This window comes from Panthera tigris, chromosome C2 (genome assembly GCF_018350195.1).
Source record: "Panthera tigris isolate Pti1 chromosome C2, P.tigris_Pti1_mat1.1, whole genome shotgun sequence".
NCBI lineage: Eukaryota > Metazoa > Chordata > Mammalia > Carnivora > Felidae > Panthera > Panthera tigris.
This window is the reverse complement of record NC_056668.1, coordinates 116518351-116542740: the sequence shown is the minus strand read 5'-3', so window position 1 is coordinate 116542740 and position 24390 is coordinate 116518351. Positions and strand designations below refer to the sequence as shown.

The window sequence follows — 24390 nt, the reverse complement described above, 5'->3', positions numbered from 1 at the left end:
CATAGTATCTATCTAATGGGTTTGTTATACAAATTAAATGAGTTAACATGTGGAAAGTAGTTAGGACCAGAACCGTGCCTAGAAGGTAGGGATCACTGGAAAGGACAGCTGCTCTTATCATCATCAGCATCACCTCAGTCATCACTGCTGCTATATAGGTCACTGGTTACATTATTCCAACTATTCCATGATTAGGATGTTTCTTCTCTAAATTTGCCCAGATGCATATCCTTCTGGCCTGGAATTAAATCTTGAGGTAAACCTAGCAACTATACATATCAAAATTATATGCCTTTGCGCGACTGGCTCCTTTGTTGAGAAGCAACAGAACTAAGAACTGCAAGAAAATGTAAGGGACTACCATGAAGCTAGCTAATTACAGAACATGTGTTTAGAACTTGCTATTTATCTGTTGTTTCTTTTTTATAGACTTCCAGTGCAAATCATTTGCGTTGTAAGTGTATTCTATTAACGTACACGCATCTTGGTTCCTTAGAATCCAGAAAACGTTACACAGAAAAATCCCCTAAGATATACGCACGGTTGAGTACATTGGAGGTAGTGTTTACCTCAAGAGTGGATGCATCGAGGTCATCCCAGACCCAGCACCGTCTCCTGCCCCCACCACACACACCAGTGGCCACTGACCACCAGACTACTCGGGAAACTGGGAGAACATGGATAGGACAGCAGGCTGCCTCACCAGGCTTCTGTTGGGGACTTTGAGACTCATTAGCTCGACAGCTCTTGTGTCAGCTAATTCCACCTGCTCTGCTTCCCTCTTCCAGGAGCTCTCATGTCTCTTTCTTTCTGACTCCCTGCATTGCAATTACATCAGAGGGAAGAAATTCCTCAGCACCCAATCCCCTTCCTATTAACTCTTAATAAATTTCAGCTTTGTCTCTGAAAAATGAGATTAGTAGATACCTGTCTCATGATGTGGTACATATGTGCAACATGATGAATTTGCAATTATTTTGTATCAATGGTTTTTGAGTTTCACACTCTAATCTGTATTTGCTTATTTTACATTTGGGACAGAGTACTATGCTGTATACCTTCGAGTCTCCTTAAATACCTAGCATAGTATTTTAAATCTTTCATACTGCTGTATTTCTACGTGATTTTGTAAACCTCATTTCACTTACATGGAAAAGTGTACTGAAACAAATCATTCTGAGGTTGGTTAGTCCATGTAGAAAACACTCTGAAAACATTTTAATATTAGGTTACCTCAAAAGCAGAATCTGAACCCAGCCATGGGTTGAAGGCGGCCCACGCACTCCCATCACTTTTTCTTTCTTCTTGCTTTGGATGCTATAAAGCGTCCTGCACGGGTTCCAGTGCTCCAGAGCAAAGCCAGCAGTGACACCAGGAGGCCACTGCATTTCCAGCTGCAAATGGGCAGAGGGGAGGAAACGACACAGACATGTACACATGTACACAGCACCCAGATGTGCTCTAAGCCCTTCAAGGACTAGGGAAATTACTGCTGGGCAAGATAGTCCTCCGTGGGCCTCTCGTACTCCTCCCCTTCTCACTGTGCGTGCCAACAACGCAAGGCCTTGACCACTCTTTCCCTTGGCCATTTGTCAGGGTTGACTTTGCAGGGAGCAACCTTAAGGGATGAGGTCACACCTTCCTTCAGGACACAGAGGAGGACTAAAGTTCCTTCTCTAATTCTATGGCGGGTGTGGTTATGAAGAGGATTTTTGTGGTGAAGGAACTGTCAGGTATCTGTATCTTGGCGGTAGAAAAAGGAATCTACACAGGTGATCAAACCTCCCAGGACTAAAAACGCGCACACACACACACACACACACACACACACACGAATACAAGTACAACTGGAGAAATGAGAAAAAACAAATCTATCATTGGTTAAATGTTCCATAAATTGAGTATTTTCTAATTTTGATGAGCTTTGCCACATCATGGCTTACTGAAATCTTGGAAGGCTGCATTATAGGATTTGAGGGAAAAAGTCATAAATATGAAGAATTCCTTGTATCTTTTTTTTTTTAACGTTTATTTATTTTTGAGACAGAGAGAGACAGACCATGAACGGGGGAGGGTCAGAGAGAGGGAGACACAGAATCTGAAACAGGCTCCAGGCTCTGAGCTGTCAGCACAGAGCCTGACGCGGGGCTCGAACTCACGGACCGTGAGATCATGACCTGAGCCGAAGTGGCCGCTTAACCGACTGAGCCACCCAGGCACCCCAAGAATTCCTTGTATCTTCAAAAGGATTGAGGATTAAAGGTGAAGATTCATCTCAAATTTAAGGCTGTTATTACAGGGCGCCTGGGTGGCTCAGTCGGTTAAGCGGCCAACTTCGGCTCAGGTCATGATCTTGCAGTCTGTGAGTTCAAGCCCCGCGTCGGGCTCTGTGCTGACAGCTCAGAGCCTGAAGCCTGTTTCAGATTCTATGTCTCCCACTCTCTGACCCTCCCCTGTTCATGCTCTGTCTCTCTCTCTCTCAAAAATAAATAAACGTTAAAAAAAAAATTTAAGGCTGTTATTACAAACACAGTAGTGAGAGAGAAGATACCTGGGAACAACAACTAACATTCTCTGAGCGCTGTACTACCTGCCAGGTACTGTAACGACAGTTAACATTCATTTACTATTTAATCCTCAAAGCAATCCTACGTGATGGTACCATTATTATCTCCATGTTATAGGACATCAAAACACAGAAAGGCTTGTAAATAAACTAACATTCAGGAAGTGCTGGTACTGAACATAATCTGTCTTTATATATCCCAGTAATCCCATGGGATATTATGCATAGTTATGTACGGAAGTACTGAGGCCCAATGAAGTTAAATAAATTATACCAACATAAATAGAAGGCGTATCTAGAATTCAAAATTCTGGTTGACCTCTGTCTAAAGCTGCTTCTTTTCCCTGCAGCAAACAACCTTCCTAGAGCCTCACAGGTTGTAGAAGAGGAACCCAGCTGTAACTCAGAACATCTGCTTTCCAGTTCCAGTACTTGGTGGAGTGTAACACGTTCATCAGGTGCTTAACTTTCTGAGCCACCCTTTCTTTATCTGTGGCAAGGTGTGGATTGGGATGGACAGTGTACAGTTATCTAAAGTCTCTTCCAATTCTAGGGGCGACTGGGTGGTTCAGTCGGTTAAGCGTCAGTCTTCAGCTCAGGTCATGTTCTCGTGGTTCGTGAGTTTGAGCCTCTCATCGGGCTCTGTGCTGACAGCTCAGAGCCTGGAGCCTGCTTTGGATTCTTTGTCTCCCTTTCTCTCAGCCCACCCCTGCTCACACTCAGTCTCTCTCTCTCTCTCAAAAATAAACCTTAAAAAAAAAAGTTTTTAAGTCTCTTCCAATTCTGAAAGTATACAATTATGTCTAGGGACACCTTATCTGGGGTTATGCTGGTACATTTAGACAAATGTGTGTGACTTCTGTTCTGGGTAACAGACACATTTCTAATTCAGTAGACACAACCAACAGAATTGGTCACCAAGTAAACAACCCTTATCTGAGTCTGACCCTCCAACTAGCACCAGGAGACAAAAGCCACAAGAAAAAACCCTCTGTGATTTTTTTCAGGTGACACAATTTGGCATCTCCCCCCCACCCCTTCCTGCTCTCTTCTTTCATTCTGACCAGCAGAGCCAGTGAAAACACCCTCGTGTGTCATTCTGGAAGGAGCAAAACGATGCTGTGAAGAGTTAGATCAGAAAGAAACAAGGAATTAGACTTGTGTTCTCTGACCTCTTGCCTAGTGAAGGGACAACAGAAATAACAGCAGGTACATCGGAAAGGCCTCTGCATGGTCATGATTTCTTGCCCCATATAGTCAATGACCTGCAGGATAAAGGGCCTTAGTGTCTGATACACAGTTTTGGTAAAGTCTTCTGTGTTTTCAGTTATGGTGTGAATAATCTGGCCCAGATTGTTTTTAATATTGTATCTATTATTAGTTTTAAAAGATGTCATCACTAAAAAATAAAATGAGAAAGCAGCTTTATTTTTAAAAATTTTTTTAATGTTTATTCGTTTTTTGAGAGAAAGAAAGTGTGTGTGTATGTTATGTATGTGTGAGTGGGAGGGGGGGAAGGGCAGATAGAGAGGGAGACACAGAATCTGAAGCAGGCTCCAAACTCTGGGCTGTCAGCATAGAACCCAAAGAGAGACTCAAACTTGCAAACTGCGAGATCAGGACCTGTGCCAAAGTCGGACGCTTAACCAACTAAGCCACCAAGGTGCCCAAGAAAGCCACTTTTAACTTAGAAGCAGTTAAAACGGTCTTCAAGTATTTGTCTAGCATTTTTTAGTGTATAAAGAAAAACAGCTTTTTCAAAATATCATTGAAGCATATGCAATTCATCAGAACATCAAAATATCTTATAACCCTTGTAAGAATTTAAATCCTTTGGGATTTAGGGGCATCTGGCTGGCTCAGTTAGAGGAGCATGTGACTCTTGATCTCAGGGTCATGAGTTCAAGTCCCACATTGGATAAAGGATTATGTAAATAAATACAAATTAAAAAATAACTCCTTTGGGATTTAAAATATTTAAGCTCAGAGCACAATCATTTTAAAATGTTTATTCACATAACAGGAAAGACTGAAATCATTTTTTATAAGATATTCATGTTTTCTATAATACTTGCATTCAGAAAACTTTAGTTTTAAAAATATTTTAATGTCAGGATGAATTTAAAATGTTGTAACTGAGATACAAAATAAACTAGATATAGTGACAGCATGAAATGAAGAAGCAGAGGAGGGAATAGGTGAAACAGAAGATAAAATTATGGAAAATAATGAAGCTGAAAAAAAGAGGGAAAGGAAGTTACCAAATCATGAGGGGAGACTTAGAGAACTAAGCAACTGCATGAAATGAAATAATGTCCATATCATAGGAGTACTAGAAGAGGAAGAGGGGGGAAAGGAGCAGAAGGTTTATTTGAACAAATTATAGCTGAGAACATCCCTAATCTGGGGAAGGAAACAGACATCCAAGTACAAGAGGCACAGAAAACTCCCTTAAAATCAACAAAAACAGGTCAATACCATAGCATATCATAATGAAACTCACAAAATACAAGGAAAAAGGGAGATTTCTCAAAGTATCTAGGGACAAAGGATCCTTAACTAACAAGGATAGACACATAAAGGTAGTAGCAGACCTATCCGCTGAAACTTGGCAGCCCAGAAGGGAATGGCAGGAAATATTCAATGTACTGAATAGGAAAAATATGAAGCCAAGAATCCTTTATCCAGCAAGGCTGTCATTCAGAATAGAAGGAGAGTTAAAGACTTTCCCACAGAAGCAAAAACTAAAGGAGTTCACGACCACTAAACCAGTCCCACAAGAAATTTTAAGGGGGACTTTCTGAGTGGAGAAAAAAAAAAAAAAAAAAAGACCAAAGCAGCAAAGACTAAAAAGGATCAGAGAACATCACCAGAAACATCAGATCTACAGATAACAGAATGACACTAAATTCCTATCTTTCAATAATCAATCTGAATGCAAACAGACAAAAGGCTCCAATCAAAATACACAGGGTAGCAGAATGGATTAAAAAAACAAGATCCATCCATATGCCGCATACAAGAGACTCATTTTAGACCTAAGAACACCTGCAGATTGAAAGTAGGGGGATGGAGAACCTCTATCTATCTATCTATCTATCTATCTATCTATCTATCTATCTAGATGGAGAACCATCTATCATGCTAAAGGAAGCCAAAGGAAAGCCAGACTAGCCATATTTATATCAGACAAACTAGATTTTAAAACAAAGACTGTACCAAGAGATGAGGAAGGGCATTATCATAATTAAGGGATCTATCCATCAAGAAGATCCAACAATTGTAAATATTTATGCCCCCAACTTGAAAGCACCCAAATATATAAAGCAATTAATCACAAACATAAAGAGACTCAGTGGTAATAATACCATAATAGTAGGAGATTTAATATTCCATTTACAACAATGGACAGATCATCTAAGCAGAAAATAAAAAAAGGAAACAACAGCTCTTAATGACTCACTGGACTGGATGGACTTAACAGATATATTCAGAACATTCACCTTAGAGCAGCAGAATAATATTCTTCTCAAGTGCACATGGAACATTCTCCAAAATTGATCACAAACTGGGTCACAAGTCAGCCCTCAATAGGTACAAAATGACTGAAATCATACCATGCATATTTTCAGCTCACAACGCTATGAAACTTGAATTCAGCCACATGAAAATATTTGGACATCCTAGTAAAGAATGAATGGTTAACCAGGAAATTAAAGAAGCAATAAAAAATACATGGACACAAATGAAAATGAAAATACGACAGTCCAAACCTTTTGGGATGCAGCAAAGGCAGTCCTAAGAGGAAAGTACACTGCAGTTCAGGCCTAATCTCAAGAAGCTTTTAAGAAAGGTCCCAAATATTCAACCTAACCTTACACCTAAAGGAGCTAGAAAAGGAGAAGCAAATAAAGCCCAATGCCAGAAGAAGGGAAATAATAAAGATTAGAGCAGAAATAAACAATACAGAAACAAACAAAGACACAGTAGAACAGATCAATGAAACTAAAAGCTGGTTCTTTGAAGGAATAAACAAAATTGATAACCCCTAGCCAGACTTATCAACAAGAAGACAGGACCCAAATAGATAAAATCACGAATGAAAGAGAAGAGATCACAACCAATACCACAGAAATACAAACAATTCTAAGATAATACCACGAAAAATTATATGCCAACAAACTGGGCAATCTGGAAGAAATGGACAAATTCCTAGACACTCATCTACTACCAAAACTGAACCAGGAAGAAAAGAAAAAATTGAACAGACTCATAACCAGCAAAGAAATTGAATCAGTTATCAAAAATCTTCCAACAAATAAGAGTCCTAGGCCAGACGGCTTCCCAGGGGAATTCTACCAGACATTTAAAGAAGAATTAATACCTCTTCTTCTCAAACTGTTGCAAAAAAATAGAAATGGAAGGAAAGTTTCCAAACTCATTCTATGAAGCCAGCATTACCTTGATTCCAAAGCCAGAGACTCCATTAAAAGGAGAATTACAGGTCAATATCCCTGATGAACCTGGATGCAAAAATTCTCAACAAGATACTAGCAAATTTAATACAAAAGCACATTAAAAGAATTATTCACCGTGATCAAGTGGGATTTATTCCTGGTTCAATATTTGCAAATCAATCAATGTGATACACTACATTAATAAAAGAAAGGATAAGAACCATAGGAGCCTCTCAATAGATACAGAAAAAGCATTTGGCAAAATAGAGCATCCTTCCTTGATAAAAATCCTGAAGAAAGTAGGAATAGAAGAAACATGACTCAGCATCATAAAAGCCATAAATGAAAGGCCCACAGCTAATATCATCCTCAATGGGGAAAAACGGAGAGCTTCTCTGTAAGGTCAGGAATATGACAGAGATGTCCACAGTCACCACTGTTGTTCAACATAGTACTAAAAGTCCTATCCTCAGCAATCAGACAGCAAAAAGAAATAAAAGGCATACAAATTGACAAAGAAGTCAAACTTTTACTCTTTGCAGGTGACATGGTACTCTACATGGAAAACCCAAGAGACTCCACCAAAAAATTGCTATTGCTGATACCTGAATTCAGCGAAGTTATAGAATATAAAATCAATGTACAGATATCAGTTGCATTTCTATACACCAATAATGAAGCAGCAGAAAGAGAAATCAAGGAATCAATCCCATTTACAACTGCACCAAAACCCATAAGATACCCAGGAATAAACCTAACCAAAGAGGTAAAATATCTGTGTGCTGAAAACTACGAAGACACAAAGAAATGGAAAAACATTTCATGCTCCTACATTGGAAGAACAAAATATTGTTAAAATGTCGATACTACCCAAAACAATCTATACATTCAAAGCCATCCCTATCAAAATAACACCAGCATTCTTCACAGAGCTAGAACAAACAATCCTGAAATTTGTATAGAACAAGAAAAGACCCCTAATAGTCAATGTAATGAGAAAAAGAGAGGCAAAGACAGAGGCTTCATAAATCTGGACCGTAAGCTGTATTACAAAGCTGTAATCAAGAGAGTATGATACAGGCACAAAAACAGACACACAGATCAATGGAACAGAACAGAGAACCCAGAAATGGACTCACAAATGTATAGCCAACTAATCCTCGACAAAGCAGGAAAGAGTATCCAATGGAATGAAGACAATCTCTTTAGTAAATTGTGCTGGGAAAACTGGACAGAGACATGCAGGAGAATAAAACTTTCCCATACCATTCACAAAAATAAATTCAAAATGGATACAAGACTTAAATGTAAGTCAGGAAGCCATCAAAATCCTAGAGGAGAAAACAGACAACCACCTCTTTGACCTTGGCCACAGCAACTTCTTACTTGACACATCTCTGGAGGCAAGGGAAACAAAAGCAAAAATGAACTATTAGGACCTCTTCAAGATAAACGCCTTCTGCACAGCAAAGGAAACAATCAGCAAAACTAAAAGGCAACTGAATGAATGGAAAAAGATATTTGCAAATGACATATCTTATAATGGGTTAGTATCCAAAATCTATAAGGAACTTATCAAACTCAACACCCAAAAAATAAATAACCTAATAAAGAAATAGACAAAAGACATGATAGACACTTTCCAAAGAAGACATCTGGATGGCTAACAGACACACAAAAAGATGCTCCCTATCATTCATCATCAGGGAAATACAAATCAAAACTACAATGAGATACCACCTCACCCCTGTCAGAATGGCTAAAATTAGCACCTCAGGAAACAACAGATGTTGGCAAAGATGCAGAGAAAGGAGAACCCTTTTGCACTGTTGGTGGCAATGCAAACTCTGGAAAACAGTATGGAGGTTCCTCAAAAGTTAAAAATAGAACTATGCTATGACCCAGCAAATGTACTGCCAGGTATTTATGCAAAGGATACAGGAGTGCTGATTCGAAGGGGCACATACACCTGAATGTTTTTATAGCAGCACTATCAACGATAGCCAAAGTATGGAAAGAGCCCAAGTGTCTATCAACTGATGAGTGGATAAAGATGATATGTTACACACACACACACACACACACACACACACATACACACACACACACACACACACACACACACACACACTGGAACATTACTTGGTGATCAAAAAGAATGAAATCTTGCCATTTGCAACCACCTGGATGGAACTAGAGTATATTATGCTAAGCGAAAGAAGTCAGGCAGAGAAAGACAAATATCAAATGATTTCGCTCATATGTGGAATTTAAGAAACAAAATAGATGAACATAGGGTAAGGGAAAAACTAAGATCAAAACAGAGTGAGAGGCAGACCATAACAGCCTCTTAAATACAAAGAACATACTGGGGTTTGCTGGAGGAGAGATGGGAGGGATGGGCTAAATGGGTTGATGGGTATTAGGCACTTGTTGGGATGAGCAGTGGTTGTTATAATAGTAAGTGATGAACCACTATTACTACCCTGTATGTCAACTAACTTGAATTTAAATAAGTAAATTTTAAATATTTTAATAAAATTATACATTGCATCACAAATCATTCAGCACATGAAATGTGGTAAGATGATCAAGGTCATCACAAACTGCAGATAGAAAAAGGAACCAAGAAAGCCTTATGTCATAGGCAAATGAACGTGTAAAGTTGTTGCTTTAAGGGTCAGGAACACTTTACTGATGAATAGAGGACAGATTTCATGTTTATTGTGCTCATTTCTTCCCCCTTCCAGTGAATCTAGATTCACTTGTCCCTCACTAAGTTCCTTAGTTTCTCTATTCTTTTCCCCCCTTGTCTATAATATCTATGATGGGGGCAGAAAGAGGGAACAAGTGTAGTGGGGTGACCAGATAATATGTAAGATCTTTTTCAATCTAGATCTAATAATAAATGATTTATAAATAAATAAAATTATACACAAAAATTCCCTTTTTTAGTTTCTAGGACAGTCTTTTCTCTTTGAACCACTAAGAAATGGCCAATATGAAGAACTAACTGGGTATTCAATAATGCTGATTCAAATATTGCTGATCACCACTGAAGTATACATATTTTCCAGGTGTTCAAAATGCGGAAGAATGGGTATGTTGTCAACTAATGTGATAGAAAAAAGTTAATTAGGAAAGTTAGAAACAATAGCATTAAAACTATTAGGCTTAGAGAAAAAACTGATGATATATTACAATGTAGCAATCAATTTTTAACATATCTTCAATGTTAATTACTTACAAATATATTTTGTCAAGTGAAATTAGCCTATTTGCACCTGACCACATATGAGGAGAGCTGTCTAGATAGGAAAGGCGCTTTCTTCCAGCTCTACTCTAGAAGACTAAAATATTTAATGTTTCTAAGAAAATTTCAGAAAATCATCTTCCTGCTACACTAACAGCATCTAGAAAAAGCTGTGTTTACACAGATTGTATCTAGCTCAGTTCCTATTCACTGGTCTCATTAACATGTCACCTACGGATGAGTTGCTCAGAAAGTTCAGGATGGTTTAACACGGACCAGCCACATACGATGCTATTTTCTCAGTGGCTTAGGGAGAGGAATCAGCCAGCGTGAACCTCACACAGGAGTATCAAATTTTCAAGGTGCCTCTGACAGATTAACATTCTGATTTTTCTGTTCACTTGAGTTACTACACACCAAGCTCTTCCCTACGTGTTCCCTTGTAATAAGAGGAGGGTCCAGGAGGGCAAGAGGCTTATAAACAGGATGAGAGGACAGGACAAGAAACTTTCTGGAATGTGTTCTCCTGAAAAGGGAAATTCATACTATCATTAGACAGATTTCTCACCTTAGTCTTACTTAGGGATTACTCCCAAGACTCTTGAATCCTTCTAGCGGAAGAAATCTCCTTGAGGACAGACTGATCCTATCTTACACAATTTTCTGTCATTCCTAACTTCTGGGCACAGGACATGGACTAGAATGCCCTATTGCCTTAAATATTTTTTGAATAAGTTAATGAATGGTTTTTTAATATTTTTTTAACGTTTATTTATTTTTGAGACAGAGAGAGACAGAGCATGAACGGGGGAGGGGCAGAGAGAGGGAGACACAGAATCTGAAACAGGCTCCAGGCTCTGAGCTGTCAGCACAGAGCCCGACGCGGGGCTCGAACTCACGGACTGCGAGATCATGACCTGAGCTGAAGTCGGCCGCCCAACCGACTGAGCCACCCAGGCGCCCCAACGCTGTGCAATTTTAAAAGAAGGGGAAATGGTCTAGGAGACCACAGACTTACAAGGTCAAATTCTTATATTATCGTACAAGCATAAAAAAGATTTTCTAAAATTTATTAACTATAGGCATCCAATAAGCTTCTAACATAGTTAAGGGGTTTACTCTAGCACTTTAATGACTTCATGTATATTTTATACCTATTTTATGAAGGGATAGTTTAATAAAATTCTTGGCTCCTACAAATTCCAATTTCTCAATCCAATTTTACTGCATTTCGCACATCATCTCCATAGCACTGTATCAATAGTTTTCAGTGCACAAGATTAAATATATAGAACTGCAAAGAGAAACTTGTCAACCTCAAGGAATATTTTATTGATCATGTGGGAAGACAAGCATTGAATTAGAGTTCCTTGCTTATAATGAACTTCAATACCTCCTGTTTCCACAACAAAAAGAGCCAGGATAACAGAAGAGTTTCCAATAGTAGCTGTATCTCAGTTTCACTAGATACATTTTTTGAGTTTATACTATTTAAGTTTATAACCAAATCTGCTTATCCCTTGACGTTAGGACCTGGGTTTCAGAGTGGGTTCACAATTTTTAAACAGAAGGAGTTTAGGGGATCACCACTTTACGGTAGAGGGCCTCATGGACTTGGCTTGAAGCTATGTGTGTTTGGTAGGCACCTTATGTTTACTTGGTAATAATAGATTTTTATGAGGGCTAGAGCAGGTGATGAAATTATGGGTGGTGAGGGAAAGCAAGGGGCCAAGGCACCTGATGAGTTTGTCACTAAATGTTCTATTCCTTCATGTTGCCTTTCTTGATGTTTACTCTTCCAATTAAATGACATTCCAGTTAGGATGTATGTCGACTTTTTCTATTCCTACTTTTCTAATTTCCTTCAAGAGGACATCTCAAATATCTTACCACTCAACGTTAATCCTTTATGAAAACCATGCACAGTCTTCCCACGAAAAATATTCCTATACTTACGCTTCCCCTTCACAAATCTGAAATCAGGACCACTGCTCCTACAGCCTCACAAACTGGGCCTCTGTCATCAATGACCCACCACCTTTGTCCACTCTATCCGGCCTTGTGTCTCTTTTCTGTTGGATCCTCAAGGTCATATTTCACAGGAAGATATTTTGGATTTGTGTGGAGTACCTGAGCTACTAAGTCTTCCAGACCAGGAGGGAAGTTTGGCACAGGAACTGGCTCTGGCACCCATGCTGTTGGAGCAGACTCATTTCACACTGGACATCTGCCAGGCTGGTGCTGTATAGAATGGATGCCACCAGTTGGCTGGTACAAGGGGAAGGCACTGCGCTGATGCAGACAGCAGTATCCCATTAGCAAGCCTCCTGGGTAGTATGCGAGAAGAGGGAGTGTAGGTGCTGGGGGCCCTGTGTTCAAAAACAAATGAAAAAATTACATGACTGTAACTACAATATATTGGAACTTAGCATAAATTTTTACACAGATGTTACAGGGGTCACACGGAGGCTTCCTAGAAAGAGTCAGAGCTTCTATTTTCTGAGGGAAAGGAATACCACACCCCAAAAACGTAGTAGGGGGATTTCCAGATTACTAACTCATTGAATCCTCTTAAGCTTTATGAGATAGTCATGTTCACTTCACAAGTGCAAAAACTAAGGTTGAAGAGAGGAGGTAATTTGATAGCCTCTCTATGCCCATCTCATAAGGCTGCTGCAGGGTTAGCACAGGACGTGGCTTAAAGTGAGCTCTGCACAAAGTTCTATTTTTATACTCTTCATACTATTGTTAAGTTTACATAGATAAAGCAAGTGGTAACACTGAGATTTGAAAGCACATCTTGACTTCAAAATGGTGATCTGAAGACTATGCTACATTGCTGCTGACCCCGTCACTTCTTTATATCCTCACCATCTGGTTCTCACACTGATTTCCTCCCAACGGGGGGTCTGTTAAATTCTAACTTGGTCAATGTAAGTAAGGTCACAGTCAAGGAAACCAGATTTCTTTAAATAGTCACAATACTTAAGAAGAGAAGCACTTGAAATCATGAATTGGTAGGAGGGTACCATCAAGGTAGGACTTTAGATTTTGCTTCTTTTATCAAATGTGCCTTAAAAGAAGCAATAATACCACACCCCTCCCTCAGCCAGGATGGATCAGTGCAGGCCTAGTAAGGAGGCTGATCTCCTGCCCAGCAGTGACAAGGATCTTATTTCTAGAATGAAATAACATCTCTGCAATCATCTCGTAGTTTTTTTTTGTTTTTTTTTTTTCCAAACTGTGAACTTTTGCCTCTTCTTTATACTTACTGGTACGAAGCCTCATCCAGTTGGGTTTACTGTAGTAACTTCTTAACTAGTTTCCCTTTTCTTGCTTTCTCTCTGTTCCAGTGTTTCCTTCACACTGGCCCCAAGAGCTATCTTATCAAACATTCAATCACTTACTCACTGGACATTTATTGAGTGCCCTTTAGGCACCAGACCATGTGCCAGAAGCTGGGAAGAAAATGATGAAAAAACAAACTCAAGTATCTGCTTTAAAGGCTTCTTTTAAAAGTCTATTTATTTATTTTGACAGAGTGTGTGCGCTCAGAAGGGGCAGAGAGAGAGAGAGGGAGAGAGAGAGAGCGCATCCCAAGTAGGCTCCTCACTGTCAGCACAGAAGCCTGATGCAGGGCTTGAACCCACAAACTGAGAGATCGTGACCTGAGTAGAAGTCCAACACTTCACTGACTGAGCCACCCAGGCGCCCTAAAATCTTGATGTCCCACTTCGGTGGCTCAGTTAAGTACCTACTTCAGCTCAGGTTGTGATTTCACGGTTCCTGAGTTTGAGTCCCACATTGGGTGAGCTGGAGCCCCGTTTTGGGTGAACACAAGCCCCACTTCGGGTGAGCTCTGCTTCTCCCTCTCTCTCTGCTCCTTGTGGGATTCTCTTTCTCTCTCTGCCCCTCGCTCACTTGTGCCCTCTCCCCCCACCAAAAAAAAAAAAAAAAAAAAAAAGTCTTGATGTCCTGTTAAAAAGCATCTACAGGCTCTCAAAGGCTCCAGGATAAGATGCAAACTACTTAATCAGCACTGGAAACGGTCACCTCCACCTGCACTTCTGCCTTTTGATCCAGCCGGCCTTCCTCAACCCCAACCACACCACTAGGCCTTCATGACCTGGTGTTTTGGGACAGGTTTTTCTTTCTCCCAAACATTCTCCCTTCCCCACCTATTTTTTGATTGAGAAACTCCCTACCATGCCAATAAAACTTGACTTGCTCAGGTAGGCCTTCCCTTTAACCCCACAGTCAGTTACTCTGTCTTCTGGGTCCCTATAACATTCTCTTCACATTTCCATAACGGCATGCAGAACACCATTAATGTTTGTACGACTTCCTACTCCAAGCGATGTAAAGGCAGGAATGTTCTACTTGACATCTAGTAAAGTATTTGGTATCCAGTAGGTACTCAGTATTTATTTATTGAAACAATAAAGTAATTAGCTAAATGAGCAACTTAACTCTTAGTGTCATTTTCTACAGGGGTGAAGAGATTCTTTCTGGAGATTTACCTTACCAGGTAGAAAATGGGAATTCTATTCTGGAGGGTCATCAGGTATTGTAACTGGTGAATTCAAACGGCATCTGTGGTTAGGAGCAGCATGAGGTACTGGATCCAAGGACTTTGTTTTATTGTCAATGTCACCCGTCGGTTCATCCGTGTTTGTGAAGACCAGCCTTGGAGGAAGAGGTCATGCCCAACTGAGAAATGGAATGATGTATTACTGAAAATACTATTTTTTTCTCATTGGTTTGCTAAAACATCAGTGTACGTGATCATTGTTAAATATACTACTCTATTTCTTACAACATACACAATACATGCATATGATACACGAGGCATGAATTCACAATTATGGTAAATTGTTAGGCTGAACACAGAGTAAAAACTATGGCTGAGTAATTATACTGTGCTTGTGATTAAAGCAATGAACTCTCAGGCTGGCAGTTCGGCTGCCCTGATACTGACTTTTATTTACATAGACGAATTCCTTCCAACATAGCACAAATTGTTGTCCTATGATGTAGTATTGAGAGCATGCCATATGTGGAGTGAATCTGATTTTTTCCCCACATCTTCTTTGAAAAGTGGCTGTGTCAGAGTAAATCCCAAACAAAACAACACAAATACTTAATGGTTTTAAAAGCGGTTTGCCATTCATAACTCACCGAGAGGTGATTTAGATCACTTCCCCAGTGACTCCTATTTTGACTTATTCTTCCTAAAACAACCTATGTCACTGTAATTACTGAAAGGAAGGTGCTGAGGTCACGTTTCATGTTACACCCTGTCCTTTCATTGAGATTGGAGACACTGCTCCCTGACCTCAGTGTGAGGAACGGCTCAGTTTCTCTGAAAGAACTGGTTGACTTTTAACTCCTAGAAAACATAAGTCCCATAAATGTAATATTTCTCACCTTACATCATTTGCTAGAAAACTCAGGGCCCACTTTTCAGACCTCTTCCATCAAGGAAAGCTTTTTATTACTATCACCTCTTGTGTTGGACTTTTTTCCCTACCCTTAATTTTCCTACCTCATTTGTCTCAAGTATTTTAAGTATCTTTCTTTAGAAGCAACCAATAAAAGTCTCCTTTAGTCCTTTCTATGCCAAATATAGGAAGATAGGAATGGTCATATTTATAAATGAATGGACATATTTACATTATCCAAATGTTAAACAATAAAAGCAACTTCCAAATGAAACAAACTGAAAGTGCTATTAAGGAAAACAGTCCTATAATTCACATTTGAAACAAGTCATAATAGGGGTGCCTGGGTGGCTCAGTTTGTCAAGTGTCTGACTACGGCTCATGATCTCGCAGTTCATGGATTTGAGCCCCGTGTTGACAGCTGTGGTGACCGCTCAGAGCCTAAAGCCTGTTTCGGATTCTGTGTCTCCCTCTCTCTCTGTCCTCCCTGGTTCCTGCTCTGTCTCTGTCTCTCAAAAATAAATAAGCATTCAAAAAACAGTTTTTAACAAGGCATAATAAAGTTCGTTCACAAAAGACATGCTGATATTTTTGAAGAATTCTAATGAATACTAAAAAAATAAAATGCTTTAATGCTCTAAGATATTTATACAAATTTATATATTATGTATATATTACTATTAATTCATGATACATGTAACAAGTTTTATGATTTTTTTTTTTTGTCTCTAGTTACGTTTCATACATTTTTTCATTAATCCAACAAATATTTACTGGGCACCTATTGTGTAGGTACTACTATAGACGTTGAAAATACAGTAATAAACCAGAGTAACAGTTGTCCATCGTGCCAGAGATCCTAATTTAGTGCCATGAGATTAAAAACATATTAACAAATATTTCAGATTAAATTGAGGTAGTATAGTTATAAAGAAACAAAGTAAACAGTTCAGGAAAAACATGGATGGCACTCCCAGGACGTTCAGGGAAAGCCTCTCCCAGGAGGTAACTTTGAGCTATTTGAACCACAAAAGGCGGCATTACACTAAAAATGTAGGAAGAGAGTTGTAGGACAACAGGAAATATGTGCAAAGGCCCTGAGGTGGCACTGAGTTCGGAATACTCAGGGGTGACAAAGAGGTCAGGTATGACTGGGACACAAGGAATGAGGAGAACAGAGGGAAGAGATGGAGACAAGCCTGATCACACCTGAAGGCTGAGGCAAAACATTTGCGATTTGCTGTAACTGCAGCTGGGAAATCTTTGGAGGACTTTCAGTCAGTGGAGTGATGAGATCTGATTATACTCTATCTTGAGGGGGCAACAGTGGAAGTACGCAGTGAAGACTGGATGGCAGCAGCAATCCAGGTGAGCCCGATGCTGGCTTAGACAAGCAGGTAACACGGACAGGGTGAAATGTGGTCAGAAGCAGAACCTGCAGGAGTTTCTGATGCACTAAGAGGAGTCAAGATTGGGTGTCAGTGTTCAGGCCAGGGTACCCGAGTTGATGACAATGCCATTAACTGAACTAGAGAGGAAGATGGTAGGGGAAATGGCGGGGGCTGGGGAGGGTAGGAATTAAAAGTTTAAATTAAGACATGCTTCAGAAAAGGCCAAAAGAAGATAAATAATTAACAGAAAATGTTGTGTGCGTATGTTTGCAAGTGTACTTATTTTTCTATTACGAAAGATGTTTTTACATCTTAAAAATATAAATGTTCTGGCTAGGGAGAGACTAACTCTCTCAGGGCTAGCCAATTCTTAGAAATAGCAAAGGGCTCTGACAGGAACATGCCTTTGATACAAGCGAACTGCCCCAGAGCTCTACCTACTTCCTTTATCCGGCCTGTCCACCCCAGGAGATAACATTCCCTCACTTTAATCTTCCCGGGGCCAGGACCAGGTAACTAGAAGCTATTCTTTGGCTTAGAGTTTGCCAGAATTATTCAAACCAGCCATTCCTCAGTTGTTTGCCCTGCATTGCCTTGCCCTCACCCCTCCACCATGGTCCTGCCAAACCCCAATAAAGGCCATAATCTAAGGGCTGGCTCTTCTAGCTTCTTCTGCTTCTTCCTGATCACAAGTGGTGTTCCTTCTGTGGCTCTGCATTGTGTCCCATGCCTCTCATTTCTAGGGAAACTGCACCACTACTTTTCTTTCAAAAGCATTAACCTATGTTGTCAGTCATCTTTATAAATTAAGGCGAACATAATCTTTTTGCTGGTGGAGCATTTGTGTCATTGTTGATGGCTGCTGACTGATCAGGGTGGTCACTACTGAAGTTGGGATGGCTGTGGCAATTTCTTAAGATCATGAAGTGTGACCCATCGACTGACTTTTTCTTTCACGAATGATTTCTCTGCAACATGTGATGCTGTTTGATAGCATTTACCCACAGCAGAACTTCTTTCAAAATTAGTCATTCCTCGGGGCGCCTGGGTGGCTCAGTCGGTTAAGCGTCCAGCTTTGGCTCAGGTCATGATCTCGCGGTTCGTGAGTTCAAGCCCCGCGTCGGGCTCTGTGCTGACAGCTCAGAACCTGGAGCCTGTTTCAGATTCTGTGTCTCCCTCTCTCTCTCTGACCCTCCCCCGTTCATGCTCTGTCTCTCTCTGTTTCAAAAATAAATAAACATTAAAAAAATAAATAAATGAATAAATCATTCCCCTCAAATCCTGCCACTACTTTACCAACTAAGTTTATGTAATATATTTTTTTTAAGTTCATTTATTTTTTTTTAGTAATCTAAAAATCTAACAAATCCAACATGAGGTTCAAACTCACGACCCTGAAACCAAACACTGTATGGTCCACTGAGCCAGCCAGGAACCCCTACGTAATATCTTATTTTTTAATTTTTTTTTTTTTTTTAACGTTTATTTATTTTTGAGACAGAGAGAGACAGAGCATGAACAGGGGAGGGGCAGAGAGAGAGGGAGACACAGAATCTGAAACAGGCTCCAGGCTCTGAGCTGTCAGCACAGAGCCTGACGCGGGGCTCGAACTCACGGACTGTGAGATCATGACCTGAGCTGAAGTCGGACGCTTAACCGACCAAGCCACCCGGGCGCCCCAATATCTTATTTTTTAAAAAAAAATTTTTGTTAACGTTTATTTATTTTTGAGACAGAGAGAGACAGAGCATGAACGGGGGAGGGTCAGAGGGAGGGAGATACAGAATCTGAAACAGGCTCCAGGCTCTGAGCTGTCAGCACAGAGCCCAACGTGGGGCTTGAACTCACAGACCGCGAGATCATGACCTGAGCTGAAGTCGGCCGCTTAACCGACTGAGCCACCCAGGCACCCCCACTACGTAATATTTTAAATCCTTTGTCATTTTGGCAGTTTCATGGCATCTTCACCAGGAGTAGATTCCTTCTCAAGCAAAAAAGCAAAGAAGCTCATTCATAAGAAGTAACTCATGTGTTAAAATTTTAATTCAAATATAGTAATAATTTAAATTCAAATATAATAATGTAATTCAAATACAATAATTTATTTGAATGTTAACTCAAATATAATAATTTATTTGAATGTAATTCAAATATAATAATAATTTAAAAAATGAAACATTATGAGAATTACCAAAATGTGACACAGAGACATAAAATGAGCAAATACTGTTGGGAAAATGGCACAAATAAACTTGCTCAACAATACAGGGTTGCCACAAACCTTTAATTTGTTGGGGGAAAAAAAAAACAGTATCTGCAAACACAATAAAATGAAGTATGCCTATATATAATCCTGTTCTCCAAAATAAAAATTAAGACCAAAGCACAAAACATTTATAAGTGAACATTATGAGAATAACTCAGGGTAGGAAACTAGAAGTTGAGATGAAATTTTTAAGAGGGGGAGCATGCAGATTTAGTTAATTCAATCAGGCAAGGAAAAAAAGTGAGGTTATCATCAAAAAAATGAATTAATAGTATTTCCAGATTTCTGAAGATGATGACAAATAACTAGAACAATACTAACCAAAGCTATAGTTTAGTGAATGCATAGCAAGGGTCAGGTAAATGGCCAAGCAATTTGCATATTATCTCTAATTATAACGTGTCTGTAAGGTACAAACTATTATCCCAGTTTTATAGATGACAAAACAGACTCAGAGCAATGAAACAAATTAACGATGTGCTTATTAAGTGATCAAGCTCACTAAAGTCAATTCCTTCTGAATCCAAAGCCTATGTTCTTTCCACTATGCCATCTTGTGGATCAGAATTTAGAATGTGGTCATTTGTGCTGTTCAAGCGAAGTGGAAAGTCACTGATGTAGAACAGGTCAAGGAACAGCATGTGAGTGATCATTATGAACACTGAGTTGACTCAAGAATGTTGTCATGAGGTAAGCTAGTACATAGATTCTCAGTCCTGATGTTGTCCCCTAAGTATGGAACAAAGAGACCCACTAGGCTTGGACCATCGCCACTCTGTCCCTTAAGCCTAAGTTACTAATACAGTGTCTCAAGAGGTATAAAAGGATTCTGCAGCACACCAGAAAGATGAAGTGTGCAACTGTTGGCCAGCCAAAGGAATTCAGGACATTGGTCCTACCTTCCAATGATAGGAATCCCTGGGATTTAGAAAAACAATCATATCCTTCTAGAACCTTCATTCCTGGACATCCCTAGGTACATACTTTCGAGCAACTCTTGTATGTGGTACACAGAGGATATATATAAGAATGTTCTTGACACCACAGTGCATATGAAGATAAACTGAAAACATTTTTATTGTCCATCAATGACAGACTAAATAAATTTTAGTCTAGTCATATAAATACTACACTGCAGTGGAAACAAATTAGAATCACACCTATCATCATGGATGAATCTCAAAAATATAACATTGAGCAAAAAAAGTAAGGCACTAAAGAGCATGTATGATTTTACTTTTATGTTTAAAGGCAGAAAACTAAATATGTTTTTCAGATATATACGTGAAGGTAAAACTTTACAAAGAAGCTAGTGACATAACACAATAACCAGTCAATGTTTACCTGTGGGGGAGTGATGAGGAAAAAGGGACTCTAGTTTCCTGCTAATGTACTAAATCTTTTTTTTTTTTTTTTGAACACACTGGTTTTTTAAAAACTTTTTTTTCTTCCAAGATTTTATTTAAATTAAAGTTAGTTAACATATAGCATATAGTGTAGTATTGGTTTCAGGAGAATTTAATGATTCATCACTTACATATAACACCCAGTACTCATCCCAACAAGTGCCCTCCTTCATGCCCATCACCCATTTAGCACATCCCCCACCTCCCTCCCTTCCAGAAATCCTCAGTTTGTTCTCTCTAGTTAAGAGTCTCTTATGGCTTGCCTCCTTCTCTGTTTTTATCTTAGTTTATTTTTCCTTCCCTTCCCGTATGTTCATCTGTTTTGTTTCTTAAATTCCACATGTGAGTGAAATCATACGGTATTTGTCTTTCACTGACTGACTTTTTTCACTTAGCATAATACACTCTAGTTCCATCCACAGAAGGGAAATAATATAGAGCAGAAATAAATGATACAGAAACCAAAAAATACAGATCAATGAAACTAGGAGCTGTATCTTTGAGAGAAGTAACAAAATTGATAAACCCCTAGCCAGACTTACCAAAAAGAAAAGAGAAAGGACCCAAATAAATAAAATCAAGAATGCAAGAAGAGAGTTCACAACCAATACCACAGAAATACAAATCATTATAAGAGAACATTATGAGCAACGATATACCACCAAATTGGGCAATACGGAAGAAATGGATAAATTCCTAGAAACACATAAACTACGAAAACTGAACCAGGAAAAAATAGAAAATTGAATAGACCCATAATCACCCAAGAAATTGAATCAGTAATCAAAAATCTCCAAACAAGTAACAGTCCAGGGCCAGATGGCTTCCCAGGGGAATTCTACTGAACATTTATAGAAGAGTTAATACCTACTCTTCTAAAACTGTTCCAAAAAATAGAAAGGGAAGGAAAACTTACAAATCCTTCTATGAGGCCAGCATTACTTTGATTCCAAAACTAGACAAACTAGACAAAGACCCTATTAAAAAGGAGAATTACAGACCAATATCCCAGATGAATAAGAATGCAAAAATTCTTAGCAAGATATTAGCAAATCGAATCTAACAGTACATTAAAAGAATTGTTCACATTCTTAAGGACAGGGAAGATGGGTTGTTATTCTGTAAAAGATACATATATGTTTAAATACATGTTTTCAGATGTATGACTTTACTTCACATTAAACAAGAACCATTTGACAGCTACATGTTGAGAGTAATGTTTTTCTAACTAAAGGTTTGTTGTTACCTTCGAGGTTAAGTTTAGGAATTTCTAACTTCTAGGGATTCATAATGAAATTTATTAGAATAGATTTTAAGGGGCCTATTTCTATGTATCCATCCATCCATTCATATATCCAGTAACTTACCATAATTTTAATGACCAATGAATCTAGATAAAAATACAGATTTGAATTTTTTAAAAAAATAAGTATTATTGAGAAAAAATGCAGAATTCTGTACTCTAAGTCTTAGGTAAAAATCTGTATTTTTATCAAGAGACAGCATGTAGTTCTTATAATCAAGCATGCCTGAAATTGATAAAGAAATTTAATAGTTCTCATAAATTAATAGCTCTCAATTAAATCAGTCAGAAATTAGAATTTAAACCTGATTCAAGTAAAAACTAAACCAATCTATAAAGATGTTCTAAAAATCAACTAGTATCAATGAATTTAAACAAAGTAAAATATACCTGCACACTGCCTCGTATGCTGCAAATGCTCATGGTTTAACCTTCCCTCTCCTTCGAGATGCCAATTTTTCCCCACCACCTAGTGTTCTCAATTCCTTCTTATACAAATTTCTTTCTTTTACAATCTCAGAATTTGCATACTATCTGTTATTATAACAACATGTCTCTATTTAGTTAGCATGTTACATGAGGCAGAATAATTTCCAGTTGATATAAGCATACATATTGTCAACATAACTGTTCCTTAACATTCAGCGGATTGTTTTCAGCCTTCTCCATCTCTCAGCAAGAGCAAAAGGTGCCATAGGTTGAAAAGGGGGGGGGGGGATCTAAGATGGCAGAGTAGCAGGAGGACCCTAGACTTGCCCCAGACCTCAAGCACAGCTAGATAAATATCAAATCATTCTGAATACCCAAGAAACCAATCTAAGGACTAACAGAACAAACACATCTGGGGCACATCTGGGAGAGGGGTATTGCCATTTCACTCCCTTACCCCTCAGCACAGGTGCAGAGACACCTGCTAAGGGCAGCTAGCCGGGACACTGGCTCTTTGCTGTGCTTCACTCCAAACTCCATGCCCCTGTGCTTTGGTGGGACTGCCCTTCTGGGACAAACCTGCACCAGTCCCAGAGTAATGAGAACCTCCCCCAAAGAACCAAGCGAGGGTCCCTGCCATGCCAAATCTCTAGTTTGGAATTTTAAAACTCAGTCGGCCTGCCTGGGATAGAACACAGGTGCACTGGGCTACCAGGCCGGCAGATGGCCCAGACAGACATGGTGAAGGCAGTGATCTACGAAACGCCTGGGACACAAACAGGGGAGATTATTAGCTCTTCTGGGAAGGCTTCCCAGGCAGCAGCAGGTGTGCACTCCCCTCTGTGCGGACTAGAGAGTTGGCTGGAGCCATTTTTCTCGCCGCCCCTTAGCATAAACTAACTTCAGTAAGCAGCACAGTGCCAACAATGGTGGTCTGAACTACCTACACCAAGCCCTGCCCCCTATGCTCTGCTCATGCTGCTTTTCTGGGGCAAATGTGTCTGACAAACAGAGCAGTGGGCCCCTCCCCGGAAGACCAATACAAGCCCTTGCATGCACCATGTCCACTGACCACAGAGTGCTGCAAAGCTTCAGCTTTAGTGGAAAGAGCAAGCGGACCAGAGAACACGTAATTAAAACCTGCCACACTGTGGCCAAGGTCCAAACACTCCCCACTGCAGGCAAGGGGAAATTCCGGAGAGGAGTGACCTAAGGGAAAGAGTAGCCAAAACACAGCAGCAGAGTGCACATAGCATACACTGGAGACACTTTCTGAAGGCACCGGGCCCTGGACAGTGTATGACCTCTGCTTCATAAAGCCATTACTCTCAGTAGCAGGAAATATAAAAGGCTTTCCTAATACATAGAAAAAAAGAGCTAGAGAAAATGCCAAGAAGGAGATATTGATTCCAAAAGAAAAAACAAGAAGAGGCCACAGCTGGGAATCTAACTGAAACAGACATAAGTAATATGCCTGAATCAGAATTTAAAGTAACAATCATAAGGATACGAGCTGGGTTAGTAATAGAAAAGACCCCTTCTACAATGTCTCCATTTTATTGTAGCCCATTCCAGTATTATGTTTAGTGTAAAACAATGCTCCTGAAAATTTACCTGCTAGAATTATAAACAGCAGAGGTGAGGAGGAAGTTAGTGGTGACAGCGGGAGGGAAGAAGGAAGGAGCCATGAGGCTGGACAGGACGAGGTTGGTGAAGTTATGGTTTGCTGCTTTTGCAAGGCAGCTCTGATGGCATAGAAGGCATCCCACAGCAAGAGCATCAACATGGTGCTCCAACACTGCAGCTGCTCAGTATCTTGCTTTTCAATTCCAACTTTGTCAACAGTGATGGGCTAACAAAGCTCAATGAAAACACAAA

General features: G+C 39.6%; 1 protein-coding gene across 1 annotated transcript in view; it reads right to left on the bottom strand.

Moving 5' to 3' along the window:
* The window catches only part of LOC102970433 (phospholipid scramblase 4-like), a 39658-nt gene that overhangs the window by 4431 nt on the left and 10837 nt on the right, over positions 1-24390 (bottom strand). Inside the window, 5 exon segments of the mRNA XM_042956502.1 lie at positions 1234-1394; positions 3739-3965; positions 10094-10135; positions 12335-12341; positions 12416-12645. Coding sequence (XP_042812436.1) covers positions 1234-1394; positions 3739-3965; positions 10094-10135; positions 12335-12341; positions 12416-12645 — 667 coding nt within the window.